The 20658-nt window shown below is 31.4% G+C and overlaps 1 protein-coding gene across 2 annotated transcripts in view; it reads left to right on the top strand.

The window, feature by feature from the left end:
* The window catches only part of LOC124535947 (semaphorin-2A), a 220792-nt gene extending 202590 nt beyond the window's left edge, over nt 1–18202 (top strand). Inside the window, exons 12-17 of one of the 2 annotated variants that reach the window (XM_047112363.1) lie at nt 9226–9326; nt 10074–10246; nt 11546–11737; nt 12986–13123; nt 14081–14189; nt 14989–18202. In XM_047112363.1, the coding sequence (XP_046968319.1) occupies nt 9226–9326; nt 10074–10246; nt 11546–11737; nt 12986–13123; nt 14081–14189; nt 14989–15045 (770 nt within the window). In that variant the 3' untranslated portion in view covers nt 15046–18202. The remainder of the gene's footprint in view (nt 1–9225; nt 9327–10073; nt 10247–11545; nt 11738–12985; nt 13124–14080; nt 14190–14988) is intronic. The other variant, XM_047112362.1, reaches the window with a different exon arrangement.
* Nucleotides 18203–20658: the final 2456 nt, after the last annotated feature.

A 20658-nucleotide genomic window follows, 5' to 3' on the forward strand; every position in this document is an offset into this window, starting at 1 on the left:
CATCAACTTGCAACGCACATAAAACAAATGTGAATAATATTAAATATTAAACTCTTTCAACTTTAATACATCACATTTTAATTAAAATTGATAATTTAATTGCATTTATTTACCCAAATAATTTCGTAGGATATCTAAATCTAAACAGATTTAAAACTTAACAACCAATAAAAAACGATTTCAATTTCAAACAAACACAAACAATTAGTATGTTCGTAATCAGTATTCAAATCCCGTCCAGTGGGAATAAACATTGATTTTTTTATTCCCCCAAAACTGGAGGGTAGGCCGTGGTCGTTGGGATCAGGAATACTAATGCGTTCACTTTTGAACGCTTATTCGCGCCCCGCTAAAGGCGCCCAACGTTTTTTGCATAAAACATCTCATCAAAGGATTGCTTAGGTCCCGCAGTATATTGAATATCAAAAGGTGTACGGGCGAGAAATTTTTTGGGGTGGCGCGGTCGCGGCATCCCTAATGCTTTGGCTACCGAAAACCGTCTTTAAAAATACACCTTTGCAACGTGTTTGGAATAAATTTTCGCTTATTATAAAATAAGAAAAAACAAATACACAGCTTTCTCTCTTTGCAAATATTCATTAAAATTAACAATTGAAAACGAACTTATATTTGATAAATAAAATTTGAAACACAGAAATATGCTTAAAATTTTATTTTACAACCCAACAAATAAATAGCTCTTCGAAGTGAATCGTGTTGTTTTATTGAGTTTTACAAACATTGTACGTTTTATCGATTAGCCTCGTGACTTTGTGTCCTTCAAAAGAAGAATACATCGAATTCAAAACGCTAATAGGCGCGGATGTTTGACACAATACAGAAATTATTCATATCGATCGAATCATAAGTAGTATAAAATCGGTCAAAAGGCTCATTCGATCACATAAAATTTCTAACGACAAATCTCATAAAAGTCAGTGGAGAGCTCGTAGGCAAACGTTAGAAGCCGCGTTTTTCGATTTACGGTGCCTATAAAATACATATTGCAATTCGTGATAAAAGTCCGCACGAATTTGTCGATATCAATCGCGAGTTTATATTATACTGCGTGAATAAAATTACTAATTTTATACTAAGTTGTAAAGTAGTATGTATTCAAAATTCCTTTGAACATAATTGTATGTAATTACAAAATAATAATTCTCTAATCTTTCTTAAACTCAATTATAAACTACATCGTTATGAAAAAAACATTATTTAGTGCCTTGTGAATCTGTTTTATAGAATTCAACCTTAAATTGTTTATGAACGCACATTAGTTCCTGATGTTGAACGATAAAAATGTTACGAGGACGGCTCGTATTGAAACATGAAAAAGTCGATAGGTAAAACCGTCAAGGCGTGAGAGGTGGATTTAAAGGAAAACCTATCCAATTGGCTACTGGAGAATCTATAGGTTAAGCAGGGACTTTTTATGAAAACCAATAAAGATGTTAGAGCTACTTTGTGTTTGGGAATTTATACCACTTCGAGGAATAAAACTTATATTGTTCGGGGGATCGCAAAAAGTTTTCACTTAAGGTCTGTCGAAGCGAAATCTTTATTGGATTGCTGGATTATTTCTTTGAACCTTTATTGAAGGTTCCTTGATCATTGGCCAGGAAAATATAAAAACATAATTACGATCTGCAGCAACCCTTACCTTGCTACGAATACTTCAATTTTATTGAAAATAAACTTATAAGTATACAAGTCTATAAGAATACTGGATTATAAAGAGTTCTACATTTTGTTGTGATTTTTCAACGATTTAGACGAAACATATATTATAACCTTTAACTTTTTGTACCAAATTACGTTTCAACCTTACGTGTTGCGTCATGAAATTGTACGTGAACATTTTCATCTCTTTATAAAAAAAAAAACTTTTTACAGCGCCAGTCAAACACGCACGCGTTTCTGAAAAACCGCAATTTTCTTGTATTGCTGATTGTATGTTTCTCATTTGACGCGGCCCTAAAAGAGTTTACGGTGAGACGTGCCCCGTGTTACCTTATGTACCTAATTCGTTACTAAAGACGAAGATATTCCACAGGGAATCTCCGATCACAACCGATGTGGGATTGTTTAATTATTTTGCTAGACCCGACTGTGATCGGAATTAATGACTATAAGAAAGGGAATTTATAAGCCTTAACATTAGACGGATTACATTCATACAGTATCGATGTTTGAATCTAATTAATTTTCCTTGCTTAAATACGAGTATACCGCGAGGAAGATATTAAATTATCGCTTCAGTCTTTTGTACAATAATCCTATTAACTTCTTCGAGGTTTAATTAAAAAGTCGTATGATGGTAAGAAAAAGCTTGCCTGCTATAAAAACAATATTATTATAAATAATAGTTCAAATAAAAATATAAGGAAATGATATCTATGAAAGTAAAATTAAGAAAATACTTCCAAAAACATAATAATTATAAACCCCGTTTATAATATTGGAGTATTTATATTTATTTCATTAATTTATTTTATCAACTATATTCTAGAACAATTTAATAAAAAAAAAATCTTCATTATATTATATAACAATTTAAATGAAGTTCTTTTCAAGTGCAGAAAAACAACATTGTTTAATCTAGAAAAACACAAACGTTATGTCGCAGGCAGTGTTTTTAAAAATAGTTTTATTTACAATTTCTTTGCTACAGTTAATATTATAGTTTCACGAATAGAAAACACCAGCCACAGACAATATATAACAATAAGGGAAAGTATATACAACTTTACATGTTTTCCCTTGTTTCCTAAATAATAACTTAAATGAGAATCATGTAAGTCAACCTGCGTTGCAATGAATTTATAGTATAACAACGATTTTATAGTATTTTAAACAAACTTATTGTATATAAGCTTAATTCAGGTATAACGCAGTAAAACTCTTTACTTTTTACACTGATACTTTATTCTTCACGTATACATTATTAATTTTGAACTGAATACACAAACATTTCTCATTAGTACTTACAACAATACCAAACGTTAGCGCGATTTCATTTCGGTACAGTGACATCTGGAGACTTTAAACTAAATACTTTTTGCACAGCTTTGATCTGACGTTGTATTTAAAAACTTACTCCTAATGACATAGATCAAACTGTAGCGATTATACACTTATTCATTAAAATCCCACAGAATGTTACCATTGGAGAATTGTTGTTTGTTCACATTACTACATGTCACGTCTTAAAGCTTAAAACGTGTAACAGGGTTGCCATAAACAGATTCGAATTGCGCCTCCTACCCCAAACGAGCTCGCGTATTTACTAACAAATACACTGAACGCTTTCCCTTGTACTCTATTATCGCATCAACTTGATCTTCACATGAAGCAAGGCTTATACATTATGCGAGAAATGTCAATGAAAGTTCCATGTATGTAAAATAGGTAGTTAACAAACTTACAACTAAATTTGAAAGCCTCGTGCCTACTCAGACATTTATTGGAAAATCTGTTCAGATTTGAAATCTAATGTTATCTTAATGTCTACATATATTGTGTCTTGTTCTAATTTTAAACAATCCTACCCTAATATTCTCAAATATTTTTTTATTCATTTTATTAAACAATGGCCGAATGTGTATGTGTTTGAGGTTTTACTCCATACAATGTATTTTCTTGACATAATATTTTGTCATCCATGAGTATCGTTGCTGCGTTTAAATAAGAAACCGTTAGTAAGCAATATTTAATTAATTAACATTCTTTCGTAAACCTTATTTTCAGTTGTTTGAAAACACTAAAACGAACACATTTAATATTAATTTCAGGCTTTTTCCGCAGTTGAGGCGGTGATTAGGGTTGAGCTATGATTAGATCTATACAACGCTAGCGAAGGCCAAATATTAAGGTATCGGGTAATTACCTTCTATGGCAGCTTTACGTTAGCACAATTACCCTGAATATGTTTCTCATTATCCTTTATTATACCCCTATACTAATCACGCATTCAATTGCATATAAAATGACTGTAATTGAATCTCGAAAGTATTTCGGCTTTAATGTTGGCTAAATAATGAGTTTTTTTAAATAGGCAGGCAGATTGGTACATTTAGCACCTTATAATAAATCACCAACGCCAAAACAACAGCTTTGTTAGTAAATGTTACATCGAATTGCTGACAAGGACTCTTAACGAGAACCAAATTAAATAAAAATACATAGCAGTTAGAAATATCGACATAACTAAAATGAAAGACTCCCCCACAGGCGATAAAAATGTTCACAAGAATTTATATGTACTGTATTCATATATACATATATAACAAATCTTACCTTCTGTTTCTGAGACCCTGTTCGGTGTCAAATTAACTAATTTTACTTTGATCTAAATCGTTATTGAGCAATGGCAGCCGATAAAGCATTAAGCGACCAACGAGCGTTCAATATTTAGATTCGCTCAGATTCGTAAGTCTATCTTCGACAAACGCTTCGGAAACTTAAGATTAGAAAACTTCAATGGAAATAATACAAGAATATATAATCGTTTTATCAATATTCGTGCTGTTGGCCCGCTTAAAGTAGATCTTAAGCTCTATCTCAAGCAAAATTACCACTGACATTTCACGGACTAAATGTAAAACCTGCATAGAAAACTATTATTATGATATGAAAGTGCTTGTTTTCTGTGCTGTGTGCTCTTTAAGATTAATTTTTCTTAATTAAAAAAATTGGTTTGGAACCAGTTACCCAATGTTCCATAATGTCTCAGTATACAGTATCCATACACCATAGTTCATAAATGGTCTACCTATAATCTTATTTTCTTCATTTCAAATATTTGTTTGAATCATTGAATTATTTTATTTACAGACTATCTCTACGTAATTTTAAAATTCCTTTATCATTTATGGAATTAATGTTTTATATCTCACAAATGAAAAAAATGTATTATCAAGGTATGGAATATCTTACAATGTTAGCAAAAATAAAACAAGCAAAGCCAACTTCTATGTAATATTAATTAGAACCGTTGTGTTCTAGGACTTCTCATTTCCATTATGATACGCTTAAATTGATTAATAAGGTTTTATTTTGATTACATATATTGTCTGTTAGCTATAGTTCATGAGGTTCACTAAGGACGTTAATCCGCTATGGCCATACCAGGCATAGCATAATTACATATTCTCTCTACAAAGTGATTTACTTGATAGTCGGCAAGACAACGCATTGTAGTATACAGATTCATGTTTAATCATTGTTCCGATTAAAAACGTAACTAGTCAAATGTATTCATTTTCTAAATTTCCCTTAAACCATTCTTGTAACAAAAATATAATTTAAATTGTTATTGACAAGAAAACTAAATTAGTATTTAAATTTAAAAAGGTAAAGTACAATGTCATTATTATTACGTTGGTAATTCAATTTTTAGTTGTACCTTCAGGGCAAAGATTATATCGCCAATAAAACACTTTGTATTTCTATTTGAAAGCAAAGCAATCATCAATTATTAAACATATGTAATTGATTAATTACATATTCGAAGGGCAATTTAATCTGTCAAGCATTTTGCGTACGAAAATTCTATATGTTAACTTACTTCGTGCAGTATTCAAGGAACATAATTGCTAGTGCTTGTTCACGTCAATCTGACTCGTAGTTGGTCCCTTAACTAACGTGACGTCGAACCATTCCTAACTTTAATATATATCAGATTTGTATCACATATAATTTAAACTATATATTTATATGTTAATTAAAAAATTAAAATGAATTATGAGTTTTGTTTTTAAGTAACGTTATAAGGATGATAATATAACTTTGTTGTCACATTGTTACATATATGTATTTGTTTGTTGATATTTCGATTTATACTAATTTCGAACTCAAACATTAATTGCTTCTGAGCCGTAAGCCGCGGTTTTGTTCACCTAAGATATTTTTAAATTACAGATATTATAAAATTGATATCATTGTAAAGTACAGAATATAATCTTGTTATTATTATTTAATATCTATTGATCTAAGTCGGGCATGCACAACACAACCGAGAGTATGCTTCATTACGAACGACCGTAATACAATAACTGATTTATAGCGTAGCTACTATAACTTAACGAACACAATAGCAGTGAAGATTTGGGATGGCAGTGTGAAGTACAAGCACAACAGACGGTACGCTAGGGATGACAGTCTTAATATAAGGAAACGAATATCGTAATTACAAATCAAATAAAGTGGTAATAATGTATCTAATAAGAACAACTTATCAAATATCTGTTAATGATAATAATTGATCGAAATAAATACGACCTGGATTAACACAGAACTCTGAGTCCAGTAATCGCTATATTTAATTTTCATTTAGCAAATTAAACATGCGATACCAATTAATATTAATGAAATTGCAGGAAAAATTATAATTTAATTAATCTAATTATAACATTAATTTAAATATAACAAATTTATTATTATATACTATGAACACAAATACTTATTTTATTTGATAGCATTATAAAATAAAATGGATCCTTTGATTCAAAATGTAACAATTTCATAGAACAAAAATCCAATATTATACTCAACATCTTCAACAAATCCCACTTCAACATTGCAAAGCTGATCACCCTAAGTATGACACGTACCCAGTATATTACTGTTCGCAACTGTGTTAGGTAATTTTGGTACATGTCTAATCCAATTAGCTATTATGATTCGTGGTCCGAATATTAATTTGATGGTCGTTTTGTAAGGCTACATTCTGCGACCTTATGTTAACAATAGAGATGGCACTTACCCTGATCACGTATCAAACACAATTGCTTTCCATACTGTATTTTAATATATAATATCATAAATATCTATTATCATTCGAATATTTACAGTATTGTACCCTAAATCTGTAATCGCTCATTGTAACACGTAAATCTTGAAGATTGCGGGTTTAAAACCGGACGAGATATATGAAATGAAGTATCCGAATTTCGTGGCGATTCTTCTCGGTAGAATCTATGTATATTCCAATCTGTCGTTTTAAACATATCGCGTCATGAAACTGACAGTTCAAAAGTTCTTGAAGCAACGTAATCAAACTCGGTACAATATTTTTGATTCTGATATAAACTCTGACCAACAGTACAAATTTTGTTGTTAATTAGTTCCAAATGATCTGGCTGTCGTTAGAATAAATGGTCAACTATTGTTTTAACAGATTTTGTGGTATCAAGTTCCGTACAGTGCAGTTCGCGGTTGGGGGTCGGCGTGGTTTCAACCATTCGCCAATGTTTAGTAAAAGCAACAAACCAACAATCGCGATTGGTTCGTTGCATGCCTCGTTTAATGGCTTGTGGTTTGTTAAACGCTTCAATGACTGATTCTAAGTAATCGAAAACTGAGTTCATAGCAATATTCGTGCACGCTATCTGCCGCCGCCAGTTCGGCTGTCTGGTCTTTTTTTTTAAGAAATCAGAGATCAATACATTCTCTTATTATAAAAAAAATAAGTAATTTATATTATTTATTGATGTGACTGATTATAAATTTACATAATTGACACATATTACAATCCAATTGTTTTTATTGTTTATATCTAAAACCCGTTCAACTTGGATACAAATGTATCAAAGTAATTGTAAAGTACATAAATATGTACATATTACTTACAATTGATTTCAAATTGACAGACTAGGTAGCTAGGCTCATATGAGTTACATTTCAGATAAACTTCTTTAATAACTCGGCTATAGAACTAATCCTGAGATTAGCACATTCGACTATTCCAACTCTCCAGCTTTACAATATTTGTATAGATCATTTGTTTGACGTTTTATAATAAGACTTAAATAAAATATTATTTATCATGACAATAGCAGAGGTATATTTAATTATCATCGTCGTTGGTTTAATTGCTTCGCTATCTTTAGTCGCTTTGTTTTCTAAACTTCATTGAAAACTTCTAAAACAAAGAAATGCAAAAGTTTAATACGTCTACAAAATTAATTTACTCCGAATGGGTATTTCGAAAGCGAACGTTTCCTGCGTTACTTACGGGCAAAAGGCATAATACACACAATAAACAGTCGCCTTGCAGACTTTACTAATTGATCCCCGATGTAACGAACCATTGTAATTTCTCTTACGGCTAGACGCTGCCTCCACAATTACACAAAACCTAATTACAACGAACGAGCTTATGGGAGAGATGAAAAAGATACAAAGATGCTTTTATATCTAGAACGCAAGGACATCAAAAGGGGTTTAACATTTTAATGTTTCTTATTATAGATGTTATATATTAAACTAAACCACTTTAATATTCTAACTTGTAATTGGTGTTGTACCTAGAATATGATACTTTTATTTTGTAATATTTTTCTTTTATACAAAACTACGAATGTCTGACGAATTTTTATTGAATACAAATAACTTTACTAACAACTATACCCTAAAGTGTATACAGTTATAATAATACATTACGAAAACAAGATGTTTTTGTGTGTTGGTTTTTAAATAAGAATTGTTCCATTTACATTTCTATTACATATTGGTTCTATTACGTAATATCTTCTAAAGAAGAGATTCGAAATTTAAACTTCTTAAAATGATGAATGTTATTAATTAAAAGATATCACGTCGAAAGTATCAAATTACAATTCTCAGTCCTGTTTACGAACAAACGTTATTATTATAAATGCGAAAGTTTGAATGGATGTTTGCTACTAAATCACGCCAGGACGGCTGAACGTGTCGTGAATAAAATTTAGTACTGAGATCGATTATAGTAGCACATAGGTACTTTTTATCCGGAAAATATGTACCGAACACGTGACGTCACAACCCGCAGGCGAAGCCGCGAGCAGAATCTAGGCGTGTTGAAAAACTGCATTTTATTGAACGGTCTTTTAAATTGTACGAGGTTGCATTTCATTTTTTACCAACTTCGCTTTTATTTAAAGTTTAAGAAAATATAATAATAAGTATTTTATCCCAGAAAGTAAACCAGTCTTTTGAAAAAAGCTTTCATTACAAAAACTACTATTAAACTCAATCATGTTAATTGCTAGTAATTATTAGTAATGTTAAAGTACATACGAAATATAATAACTATTTAACAATGACAGTGTAGACATACGTTGTCGTTTTTAAAGACTACCAACGCGATGTGACATTGCTAGCACACAAAATTAAAAACAACGTTTCATAACATTTAAGTGAATTAAGTCAAACGACATTCCAATATATTCATGATTGTTACAGATGAAGGTAAAATTCATAAAATCGTGCAATGGACTCGGAACGGCGACAGCCAGTCAGCTTTACTTGACATCTTCGACGTTACTCCGGGCGAACCAATTCAGGTATGTGAAGAATAAATTGCATTTTAACACCCGCTTTTCACGTATGAACGTGATAAAAATTGAAGCTGAAACTTTAACACTGATGACGAAAATATTTTCGAGTGTTACTCAGCATGTACTCGATTTTTAGTGATTACAGACAACTCGTTACAAAAATTATTAATTGCATTTAGTGTATTAAATATTTTTAACTAGGTTTTGTAACCAGACCGACCCGATATTAAACATTCTAAAATAGTAACACATATTAGAATGTTTAATATTTAGTTTTCCTTTATATAATGCTCTTAAAATTTAGATAACAATTAAACCTCATATATTAGCTCAAATAAAATCATTAAGCACAAAAATTCATACCAATAAATACATTTTTTTTTTAATTTATTAACATCCAACAAACTTACTTTACACAAGTATGTCATACAATGGTATCACAACCTACAACATACCCTTAACAGTATTTGTTTTATGTAAATATGGCAATATGTCAAACTGACTAAATGACGACCTTGTGACTTATTGGCGAAGTAAGGGATGGTTAATATTTCTAACAGCACTAATGTCTATGGGCAGTAGTGACCACTTAACATCGGGCCCGTCGGTCCGCCTACCTATTATATAACAATAAAACTCTCCCGATTGTGTCCGATATGCCATTTATTCACAATAAATAACACAAATGTAATATGCAATATGGCTGACAAATGCTTGACAAAAACAGATAAATCATCGAGTAACTTGTAACAGGCAATGGCGATATCGCGGGTGCACGGGTCCTTGTACGCTGGGTCAGACCGACGAGTGCTACAGCTACGCCTGGCTCTGTGCGCGCGCCGCTACGATGCATGCGTTCGTTGCGCGCGCGATCCCTACTGTGGATGGGACCGGGACGCTGGCGTTTGCCGCGAATATATGCCGGGGTAAGTTTAAATAGGATCACAATAGTTCATAGTCAGAGAATAGTTTATTGATTATTAGCTATCGCCCGCATCTTTACTCACGTTTTAGTTGTCATGTGTTAGGCAAAAAAGTAGCATATGTTTTTCCTTGGAGTTCAAATTTGCTTCATACCAAATTTCATCAAATTCGGTTCAGCGGTTTGGTAGTGACAGACAGACAGAGTTACTTTCACATTTATAGGTAATAATTAGCAAATATTAGTATAGATTATTTTCAAGAGATATTTATTTTTAACTTCAACATACATATAATTATTTCTTTTGTCTGTATCTATTTTCATAAGTGTCATGAATAGTATTTAAATTATATTATGCACGAATAAATCGAAACAAAATATTTGAGCTTAGTAATATCTCATTATATATTCTTGACTTGCTTATAATGTAACAGTTGTAAAAACATTGTATCTCAGTTTAAATTGCCTTTGTTCAATTTAAGCTACTTTTTCGTTTTATAAACTATACATACATTTGTACATATTCAACAAAGCGTAATAAAGCTTGCAACGTGTTACCGTAGAGCAACATGAAATTTAATAATATTATGGTACGTTCTATTAGCTAATCAGACAACACTTTGGACCGTGCTTCATGCATTGAATAAACGGCATCCATTGTAAACACACTCCAATAATGTCCAATTAATTTACAATGTGCAATTCTAGACTGTTATTTTCCCCAATTATTTTTTTAATAAGACTTAAATACATTGAAATTGGGAACGTTTTGTGATTTTGAGTTGCCTGATTGTTGGCCTGAGTGATCTGTTTCTTTACTTTGGTATCGTAAGTAGTCTTTCCCCTTACTAACCGCGGCCTGCTGTAATGTTGCCAAGCTTGGATATTAAGTAGACACTTAGGAGGTACCTGTTAGGTTCCTTATTTCTAAAAAAAACTCAATTATTTTATTTATAAATGTTTTAAAAAATAGAAAATAAGACTATAGTCTAGATCATCGGGCGACAAATGGGCCTACGTAAGTATAGTATTAAACACGTTTCGTTCGACAACTTTATAAACCTATTTTTAGGAAATGTTACTTTGGGAGCAAACATTAGAATTATTTAAAATCTGATTTATGTTGTTTAATTATTTATATATGTATAACTTGGAAGATGTATAATTGTTGTAACTTTTCGTTAATACATTGCTTGTTATTTGTTAATGTAGTTCATGTAGTTGCATGAACAAATTCCAAAGCAGTAAAATCTCCGAAAATATAGAACTAAATGGAAATATCTCATTACATTTCAACCCACAGGTTAATACAAGACGTGGCAAATGAAACAGCAGACATATGTGACTCGTCCATCGCCCGCAAGAGCGTGTCGGCAACTTGGGGTCAAAGCCTGCACCTCGGCAGCTTCGTCAAGATGCCAGAAGTATTGCAACCCAGGGCTGTCACGTGGTTTCACTACTCCAGAGATAAAGGAAGGCATCCTATTACTTTTAAGTAAGTTCATTGGTATATATATATTTAAACATAGCAGAATATATTTATGTACATTAATTTTAGTAATAGCATTACATTATAGCTACTGAACTATAGACTTACCCGTGAGGAATCGTAGATAGACGATATATTGTATATATGGTATATAAATGTCTTTGTAAACTACTTGAAATGAAAAACTTTTTATTCGATACTTTTTTATTATTATTATTTCATTTGATCGATATTTTTCGAAATTCTTCTTAAAATATGTACTATTAAAGAATGTGATTGTAACTTATACATTTAAATTATAAGATTACAAAAAAATCGCCATTCTTATTTAAAGCAATATAGTTCCAAATTCAATAGAAAAATGCTTACTTGTAAGCCTGTTCCCAATTACAACAATTACACGAATTTAAAAAGAACAATAAAATATTAAAAATAACAACAATGAGTTGTGCGAACAAAGTGAACACGCGTGTAACAACATTAATTAAAGTGTTTCCAAAACCACCATTATCGCACTTCCTCTGTAATTAAAATGCAGAGGGAAACTCGAGATTCTGTTACATTCGCCTAGTCCTATCCTTTACGTTTTTAAGCGAGGGTTTATTTCGTTAGCGGAGCTGTAATTATTTCTTAAAACACAGATAATAGGATATCAAATTCGTTAAGGTTAAATACAAAAGGGTTTCGAAAAGACAATTATGTACGAATTGTATTTGTTTATTTCCAGTAAATGTTTACTTATATTACGCACACAACGATCTTATTTATATTTTCATATAATTGAATCCTTCTCCCTTACCCATTTTTAATTTTAGATACCTAATGTTTGGTCAAGTTGGGCAGGAAAACTGTTTTTTATTATCTATGGAATTTTTTTTGTACAAAATTTGGCAAATTGCGTTGTTGGTACCTTGTATGGCTCCAAAAAATGAGGTTTCGGATTCAAAAAAGTACAATTCCATCAAATTCTCATCCCAAAATCAAGTAGGGAAGTGCTGTTTTGGAAACCACTTTTATTCTTTTTTCACACGTCTCACATTCATATTCATCGAACTATAAAAAAAAATGTGATTATAGATTTATACGGTAACTAGTTTTAATTCATATTTGTATATATATATTTAAGCATTTAATGTTGTTAATTCTTATGTTAATAAAAAAATAGGACATTTATTATTATCTCTAGGCTTACCTAATTATGACGTCATAATTCCAATTTAAAAATTTAAGCTTATTGTTCCAATTTGTTAATAGTAAACCAGAGAAGTACATCGAGACATCAGAGCACGGTCTGCTCATCATATCAGTGACGGAGGCTGACGCGGGCCGCTACGACTGCTGGTTGGGCGGCTCGCTGCTCTGCTCCTACAACATCACCGTTGATACACACAGGTACAGATTAATGTAATCTAGGTATTGCTCATATGATAATGTTGACAAAAAAGAAGTACCAGTCTATGTTATCATAGTTACTTTAAATGTGATATGAATATGCTTCGAAGAAACCTTGTAGAATTGAAGAATAAATCAGTCCAAGGTTATTTCTGTCTGTCTATTTACTCTTGAACTCCTTTGAAACATATCACATCTCTCATTCGGATTAAATAAGTATAATTTAATTAGGTAATCCAATTTTATTAATATTATTTATCGAGTAAATCGAAACAAACTTTCATAATGATAGACTGATAACTAAAGTCTTCCTGTAATGAGACAGTTCCACGATAAATAAGAGAAGCCGAAATAATGATGATGAATAATAATAAGAGCATGGTCCATGAATACACGGTTTCTATAATGAACTAATCATGATTGTACAACCGTAACCGATCGCTTTTGAGTTACGAGTAACGAACCGTCAAAATCGTTCCTATACGTCAAATATTTGCGCATTCGAAAATGTGTCACGTTCAATTTTACCATACGTAAGCAATACGTGAGCTGAGATGGCCCAGTGGTTAGAACACGTGCATCTTAACCGATGATTGCGGCTTCAAACCCAGGCAAGCACCGCTGTATATATGTGCTTAATTTGTGTTTACAATTCATCTCGTGCTCGGCGGTGAAGGAAAACGTCATGAGGAAACCTGCATGTGTCTAATTTCATCGAAATTCTGCCACATGTGCATTCCACCAACGCGCATTGGAACAGCGTGGTGGAATATGTTCCAAACCCTCTCATTAATGGAAGAGTAGGCCTTATCCCAGCAGTGGAAAATTTACAGGCTGTTACTTTACTTTGTTATTTTAAGCAATACGAATGTTTTACAGAATATCGGATTTTAATCAACGCGTAAAACTATAATTCATATGTTGTATGTAAGAATTACTAAAGGAATTAATTTACAGATGTTCACCGCCTGAAAAGAGCAACGAATATCAGAAGATCTACTCGAACTGGTGTCACGAATTTGAAAAATACAAGACAGCTATGAAGACTTGGGAGAGAAAACAAGAGGTAGATTAAGGTTTCCATTACCTGAACATTGATTGATTTAATTTTAATAAGGAAAGTTTTGACTGTTGATCACTTATTACGTGGAATTATCGAATTAAAAAAACCTTAACGTTAAAATTATAAATGATTTGTCTGTATATATATAATATATAAAACGATAATGAAACGATCGCCTCCTTGCTATTTCATCTCATATTAAATTGTTTATTTATATAATACATAAGACAAACAAAAAAAAAAAACCCGCTGAGTTTCTTTCGCCGGTTCTTCTCAGGTCAGGGTATTTTCTTTCCGAACCGGTGGTAGTGTTTCAATTGACCATCAATAAGAAAGTGTAATGCTTCTATATTGAATAAAGTTATTTGAGTTTGAGTATAATCTTTATATTAAACTCTATGATCAATAAATATGGATAAAAAATATCACGTTGATTTTCAATTTTCGTTCCTTTTCGTGTAACGTTAAGGCGAAACCATAATATCAGTTCTAGTAGAACTTGTATAAGGAAAGCATACATATAGGATAAACTTTTGCCAATAAATAAAAATACAAAAAAAAATTAACCTAATTTCATATGCATTACCTACGTGAATATGCCTTCAAACTTTTCACTGCTGACCAAAGATTTATCTTAGCTTGAATACGACTTGTATTAACGATGTCTTGTATTCTACCAAAATGAGACCAATTATAAAGATAAAATTAAGCATAGCAAATACATGAACTTACTTTTACTTAACTACGTAACTTTTACGTAACTTGTTTAAGTTTGTATTTTTAAGGTTATTTTATTTTCCAGCAATGCTCGAGGCAGAACGACTCAAATCAGAATACTCATCCAAACGAGATAGTGTGATAGCTTCTGAACATCGCCTATCTCATGTTTCAATCAGTCAACTACTACGCCGGAGCGATACCAGTGCCGTACGTCTCAGCTGGGCTCAAGTACTTCAACATATTCTCGTGAATTATCCACAATTAACAGTGAAGAGCTCAATGACCATAGTGGCACATTAATGCCAAGACTTATAAAAATACAGTGAGAACAAACAATCGAGAACAAAATCCAGCCACGTTTCATAATTATGAGCTCAACATAGTGAACCAAGTGCCCCATATAAAATTAAATAACTAAATGAACTATACTAATTATTTTAAACCAATCTAAGTTAAATAATAATAAAATAGCTCAATACACGGATTTGTTACCGAATCGACCAGACACTGATCCATAAATTGCAATTCAGTATTAATTGGCTTCAAATGTAACTAAAATTTCTCTAAAATCAGTGAATAAAAGCTCAAGTGAATCACAACTTTAGTGTTAAATAGCAGAGAAATTTATAATTAATGGTACAGAATTATTGATCTCGTGAACCTAGTGCCCCATTTGATTCTGTGAACTCTTCGTGATTTGTGACAGAACATTTCCAACAACACAGCATAACATGAGAAGGCGATTGGACAAAAAAAATTATGGACCTCATTTATTAAAATTAAGGACAGTTTCCTAGCGTCGTGCGTTGCTTTGTTGGAATATTGAATGTAAAAAGGATTTATCTAAATCTTAATGTAAGTACGCTTCTTTCGTTGAATAAGTAGAATTCTTAGCAATCAAAATGGAATTAATTTTGTATGTAAACGATAAATTATCACCGCATATTAATTGCTATAAGCCGTATCTGTAGTGAGCGAGTGCTATTTCATAATTATTTACTGTATTTATTCCCCGTTATTTCCTATTCCGCTAGCGATCTGCATATTATTTACCTTTTAAATTAATGTGTTCGGGCGGTAATTAACCGTTAGATTTAATAAGTGAAGTAAAATAAATTCAATAGTTATGAAGCTCGGTTAATGTCCAATGTAATTAACTGCACGGTATATTGAAAGTTTTAGTGCACAACGTCCGATTTTGATATTTGATTAAGGACATGAGTGATTCGAACTGTTTATTGAAATAGTAAAAGTAAAAACAACAAATATTCAAACGATTTTATTGTTTTCCTTCTCAACAACAAACCATGTATCATGATCCAAGTTGTAATTAAGTTTGTTAGTAAATGATCAGGAGGATCTCTCTGCTCCACTAATGGGTGAATAATACGTATCGTTTCGTATTTTCAAATCTCTGAGGGTTGTGGCTCGACTCATTATTTTTCCCTTTTCGTGTAAATAGTTACTAATTCCTTTACTAATGTAAGTGTACTATAGAATGCACGTCCCTAAACGTAATGAATATAATTTAAGCCTGTGATATATAAGAAATTCGTTTAGGTGATATAATTTTTAAGTGTCTACTCAAACATACACTGGTATTATAATCGAGAATATATTATTTAAAATCGAAATTATCAAAAGTATAGATAATAAGGACGTTTTTAAAATAATATTATATGTTTCTAATGTCAGAATACTTTACAACAAACATCACAGATTTAGTGTAGATTAAAATAGATGTCACATTCCTTTGCCACTGCCATTTAAATATAGATATATAAATATGACGGGTTATATTTTATATATAATTCATTCAAAGTTTAAATAAAATGACCCATTGTTCTTAGATGGGAACGAATATAGTGTTTATATTTAACCCATAAACATGTAAAATAGACTATGCGGTACAACCGTATAATTGACGTAATAATACAGCAATAATTTTTACTAAATTTTCAGCAAAGCTTGCTCATTTGAATAATATGTACGCTTACACATACGGAACAAAAACATATTAAACTCCATATCTCATAATACCTTTGAGTACAAAAAACTCAGAGAAAATTAAATAAACATAGTTTACTATGTCATAAACATTTAATATTATAAAGTATATTGTAAAATTTATCTTAAAAAATATACTTGCAAATATTGAATCCGACTGTACTTTGAATGGTACCATATGTTTTTGCGTACATATTTACATCATTAATATTTATTCATATATAAATTGAAAAAATAAAATATTAGCGTAACGTAGCCAGTGTTTAGGAAATACTCTGCATATTTTTGTACAAAAGAATTTAATCTAAATGTGTTTAGATAATTAGTGTGTAATATTTATCACGTATCATTCTCATTGGTACCTTTTTGAAATAATTTGTTCCGTTTACACTTGCGCTTTTTTGTTCTCATAAATTATATAAATATAAATATAACCATGAAAATTATATTATTGTGCTAAAAATTTCATACTGCAAAATCAGATTACTTGAACTAGAAACAGCAATTCAATTCAAAGAACTTAACGAGAGCGCGGAAGTGTAAACGTAGCCATTCGACTTCATATCATTTTTACTACGAGTACATAAGAGCTTGTATCATATTGTACTTACGTCATCAATTTCTATTTATAACGCAGTCGAATAGAATATACAAACGAATTGCATTTTATGAAATCATAAAGATATATTTTCTAGTATTTTATTGAAGTACCTTAGCGTTATCAGCTATATTTATCGTATGTAGTGAAATGATTTAACTTGTATGTTGAGTACCGTGGACACCAATTTATTTGTTCTGATCGTAGTAAAATGAAACTTATACCGGCCATTTTATACAGAGATATCGATTAATTCGTTTATGAAAAATCTTTTATGTATTCTAATAGATAAATCAAAAAGCTCAACTAATAAAATAATCGTTTACGTATTTCCGCCATCTAGTATAATTATTGTAAACTTAGGTGCTTATTATTATCATTGTGTTTGCAAATACGTATATTTTCTGTCATATCATGATGTAAATACGTGAATCGAAATAGTTATAAAATAGAAGTAAATATCTGAGCTTCGTCGTTTATTAAATTATGTATTACCTAAGATATTGTACTTAAGAATTTTAGTTATTATAAAACTAAGGATTTCCCTATCTTCGGGATGATCTTGCGCAATAATTATAGCTAAATACTTACTATTGTCTGTACTATTGGAATAGCTCTGTAAATTTCACATGTTACTACTATGTAAGTTAAATTTCAAATGTAGACTTAAGATTTTATATAATAAATCTATGAAATGTATCTTGCAGTTTGACTTTTATTTATGGCACCGATGTTTTTTTTATATTTTTATTATACAACTAACCGTCTTCGCACGAGTGGACATAAGATTTTTTTACATGTTTATCTTCTATTTATATTATTTTTTGTTTTATTTTTATATATTTTTTAAATACAGTACCACAATATCTATTTATAGTCACAATTCAAATTTGTTCATTGTTTTTTTTATTTAACTCACCTATTTAATCTTAACGCAGAGAGATTGGTTTTTTTTTTCTATTTCTATGACTTATTAAATTCGTAATATCTATTGAATGGAATAGCCGATTTGAACAATTCAAAAGTAATCTTTATGTATTAAACCAGTCTTGAAAACAGTATAATTTATTTGAGGATTTAAATAAATTATACGATATTAGAAGTATGAATAACATGGTCTAATTTTGGTCAGTATTTCTAGTACCTTTTAAAATAGAAAAAATGGTTATTGTGACATAACGATAACAGTTGAACAATGGATATGTGGTATCAAGGTAGAATATTTTTGTAGATATTGAAATGTTCCTTAAAAACGTTGCCGATCGATTTCGGTGACGTGATAATTTTAAGAGACCAGACAACTGCGTGAAACGGATTAAATATAAGTGCATTATCTATTTCCCGCTCTCATAATCCGATAGGAATCCGACGGATTTTATTCAAGTGTAATACTAACACTTACGTGCTTTCCGAGGCACAAGACATTACACATGCCTAACTTGAAGACTCTGGTCTGCTACAAAGATTTTCTACCCTAATAACGGGTGATGGCAAGGGCTTAAAACCAAGACCTCAACGACGTGTATTGCCGCTTTTTAAGTAACCCATAAATTAACTAGGTAGTTTGTAGCTTCGTATAAAAAAAGCAGTCAACCCCGTCACAGATTTTCTAAATGTACCATTTATTATTTTCACAACAGTGTATTTTAGGAATCAAATAAATTACAAGAAAAACGATATTGAGAGGTTCGAGAGGAAGGAGGCATGTTTAAAATAGTGTCAATTCATCAAGCCGCATACCGGGTTGACATTTTCGTCATAACAGCGGTAGGGGCCCACCCCACGGCCGAGGGTCTATAAAAAGTGAGGGCACGTAATTATATAGTGCCACTAAACTAATTTCACGATACATTGCCTACAAAATCTGTGCTTGGCACCGCCTCGCCTGCCAACGAAATGTGATTTCGCCTTCGGACGCCTGATTACTATTGTTATTTGCTATTTCGTATGAATTACTAATATTACATTATGCTAACGCAAATTATTCGCGTCGTATATTATTATTTATGTTTGAAATCACATAGCAATTTCTGTAGTAATAACATAGCGTTATTATATTATTTACAAGAATATATAATTCACCCTTATCACGTCAATAGTCTGAATTTTAAGTGGATGAAACGACTTATGCCAATATTCTACGGTCTAACAGTAATATGTACTTACTGTTGTTGTGTTCCGGTTTGGATGTTGAGTGAGCCAGTGTAACTTCAGGCAAAGGGACATATTTTAGTTTCCAAGGTTGCTGGCGCGTTGGCTATGTATGAAATTTTATGTAAAATAAAAATGTATGAAATAAAAAAAGAATAATTATAATTCCGGAAAGTATGTTTGCATCTTGAAGTACAATCTTATCCCAAAAGTTCTCCTCACATTTTAATGTATGTATAAAATATATTAGTTATAGACTCCATAAGTCTATAATTGTCATAGATAAATTTTCAAAACATTCGTTGTTTCAAACCACAACTGTTCGCATTAAGCATAAAAACTTATAACATAAGACGTAAATGTTATACAATACAATGTAAATTCGAGCGTCGTACGACAACTTAACAGTTCGTCTCAGGATGCAGTCCGAAGATTAGATTGCAAATCGCGTCATAACCGGGGGAAAGTTAGTAAATTTGTCAAGCAACACCACCTAACAACTTTAACTAACATATGACTATTATACGTAACAAACTGCATATTGCCTGGAGTTCTAGTACGTCGTAAGTTATATTACTTCGTGTATGTTCTTTTAACTTCTAAATAATGCAGGGGAATTATTAGTGCGGACGGCAGAAGGCGCGCTGGGTAGAACTATAAACATGCGATTATGTACTCGCCTGTTTCTAATGCAAAAATGTTTTTAAGAATATTATGCAGATATCGGAAACTTTTAATTATTATTGCTGGTTTGTTCGTACATTTCGAATACATTTACATTTTAGCTGTTTTTAACGACTTCGTACGTGGTTTTTAAAAGTCCTAATATCATGAACCATATAAGTAACTTATTATTTCTGATTTAATTCCTACAGATTTTCGGATTTTAATACAAACAATTATTTAGCGGTCAATGAGTTTATCTACCAAATTTAAATGAAGTGTGTTCGTAGTGTACCCCTTCTATCACAATTAATAGATGAAACGATGAGAATA

This window comes from Vanessa cardui, chromosome 15 (assembly GCF_905220365.1).
Source record: "Vanessa cardui chromosome 15, ilVanCard2.1, whole genome shotgun sequence".
In the NCBI taxonomy this organism is placed as follows: Eukaryota; Metazoa; Arthropoda; class Insecta; order Lepidoptera; family Nymphalidae; genus Vanessa; species Vanessa cardui.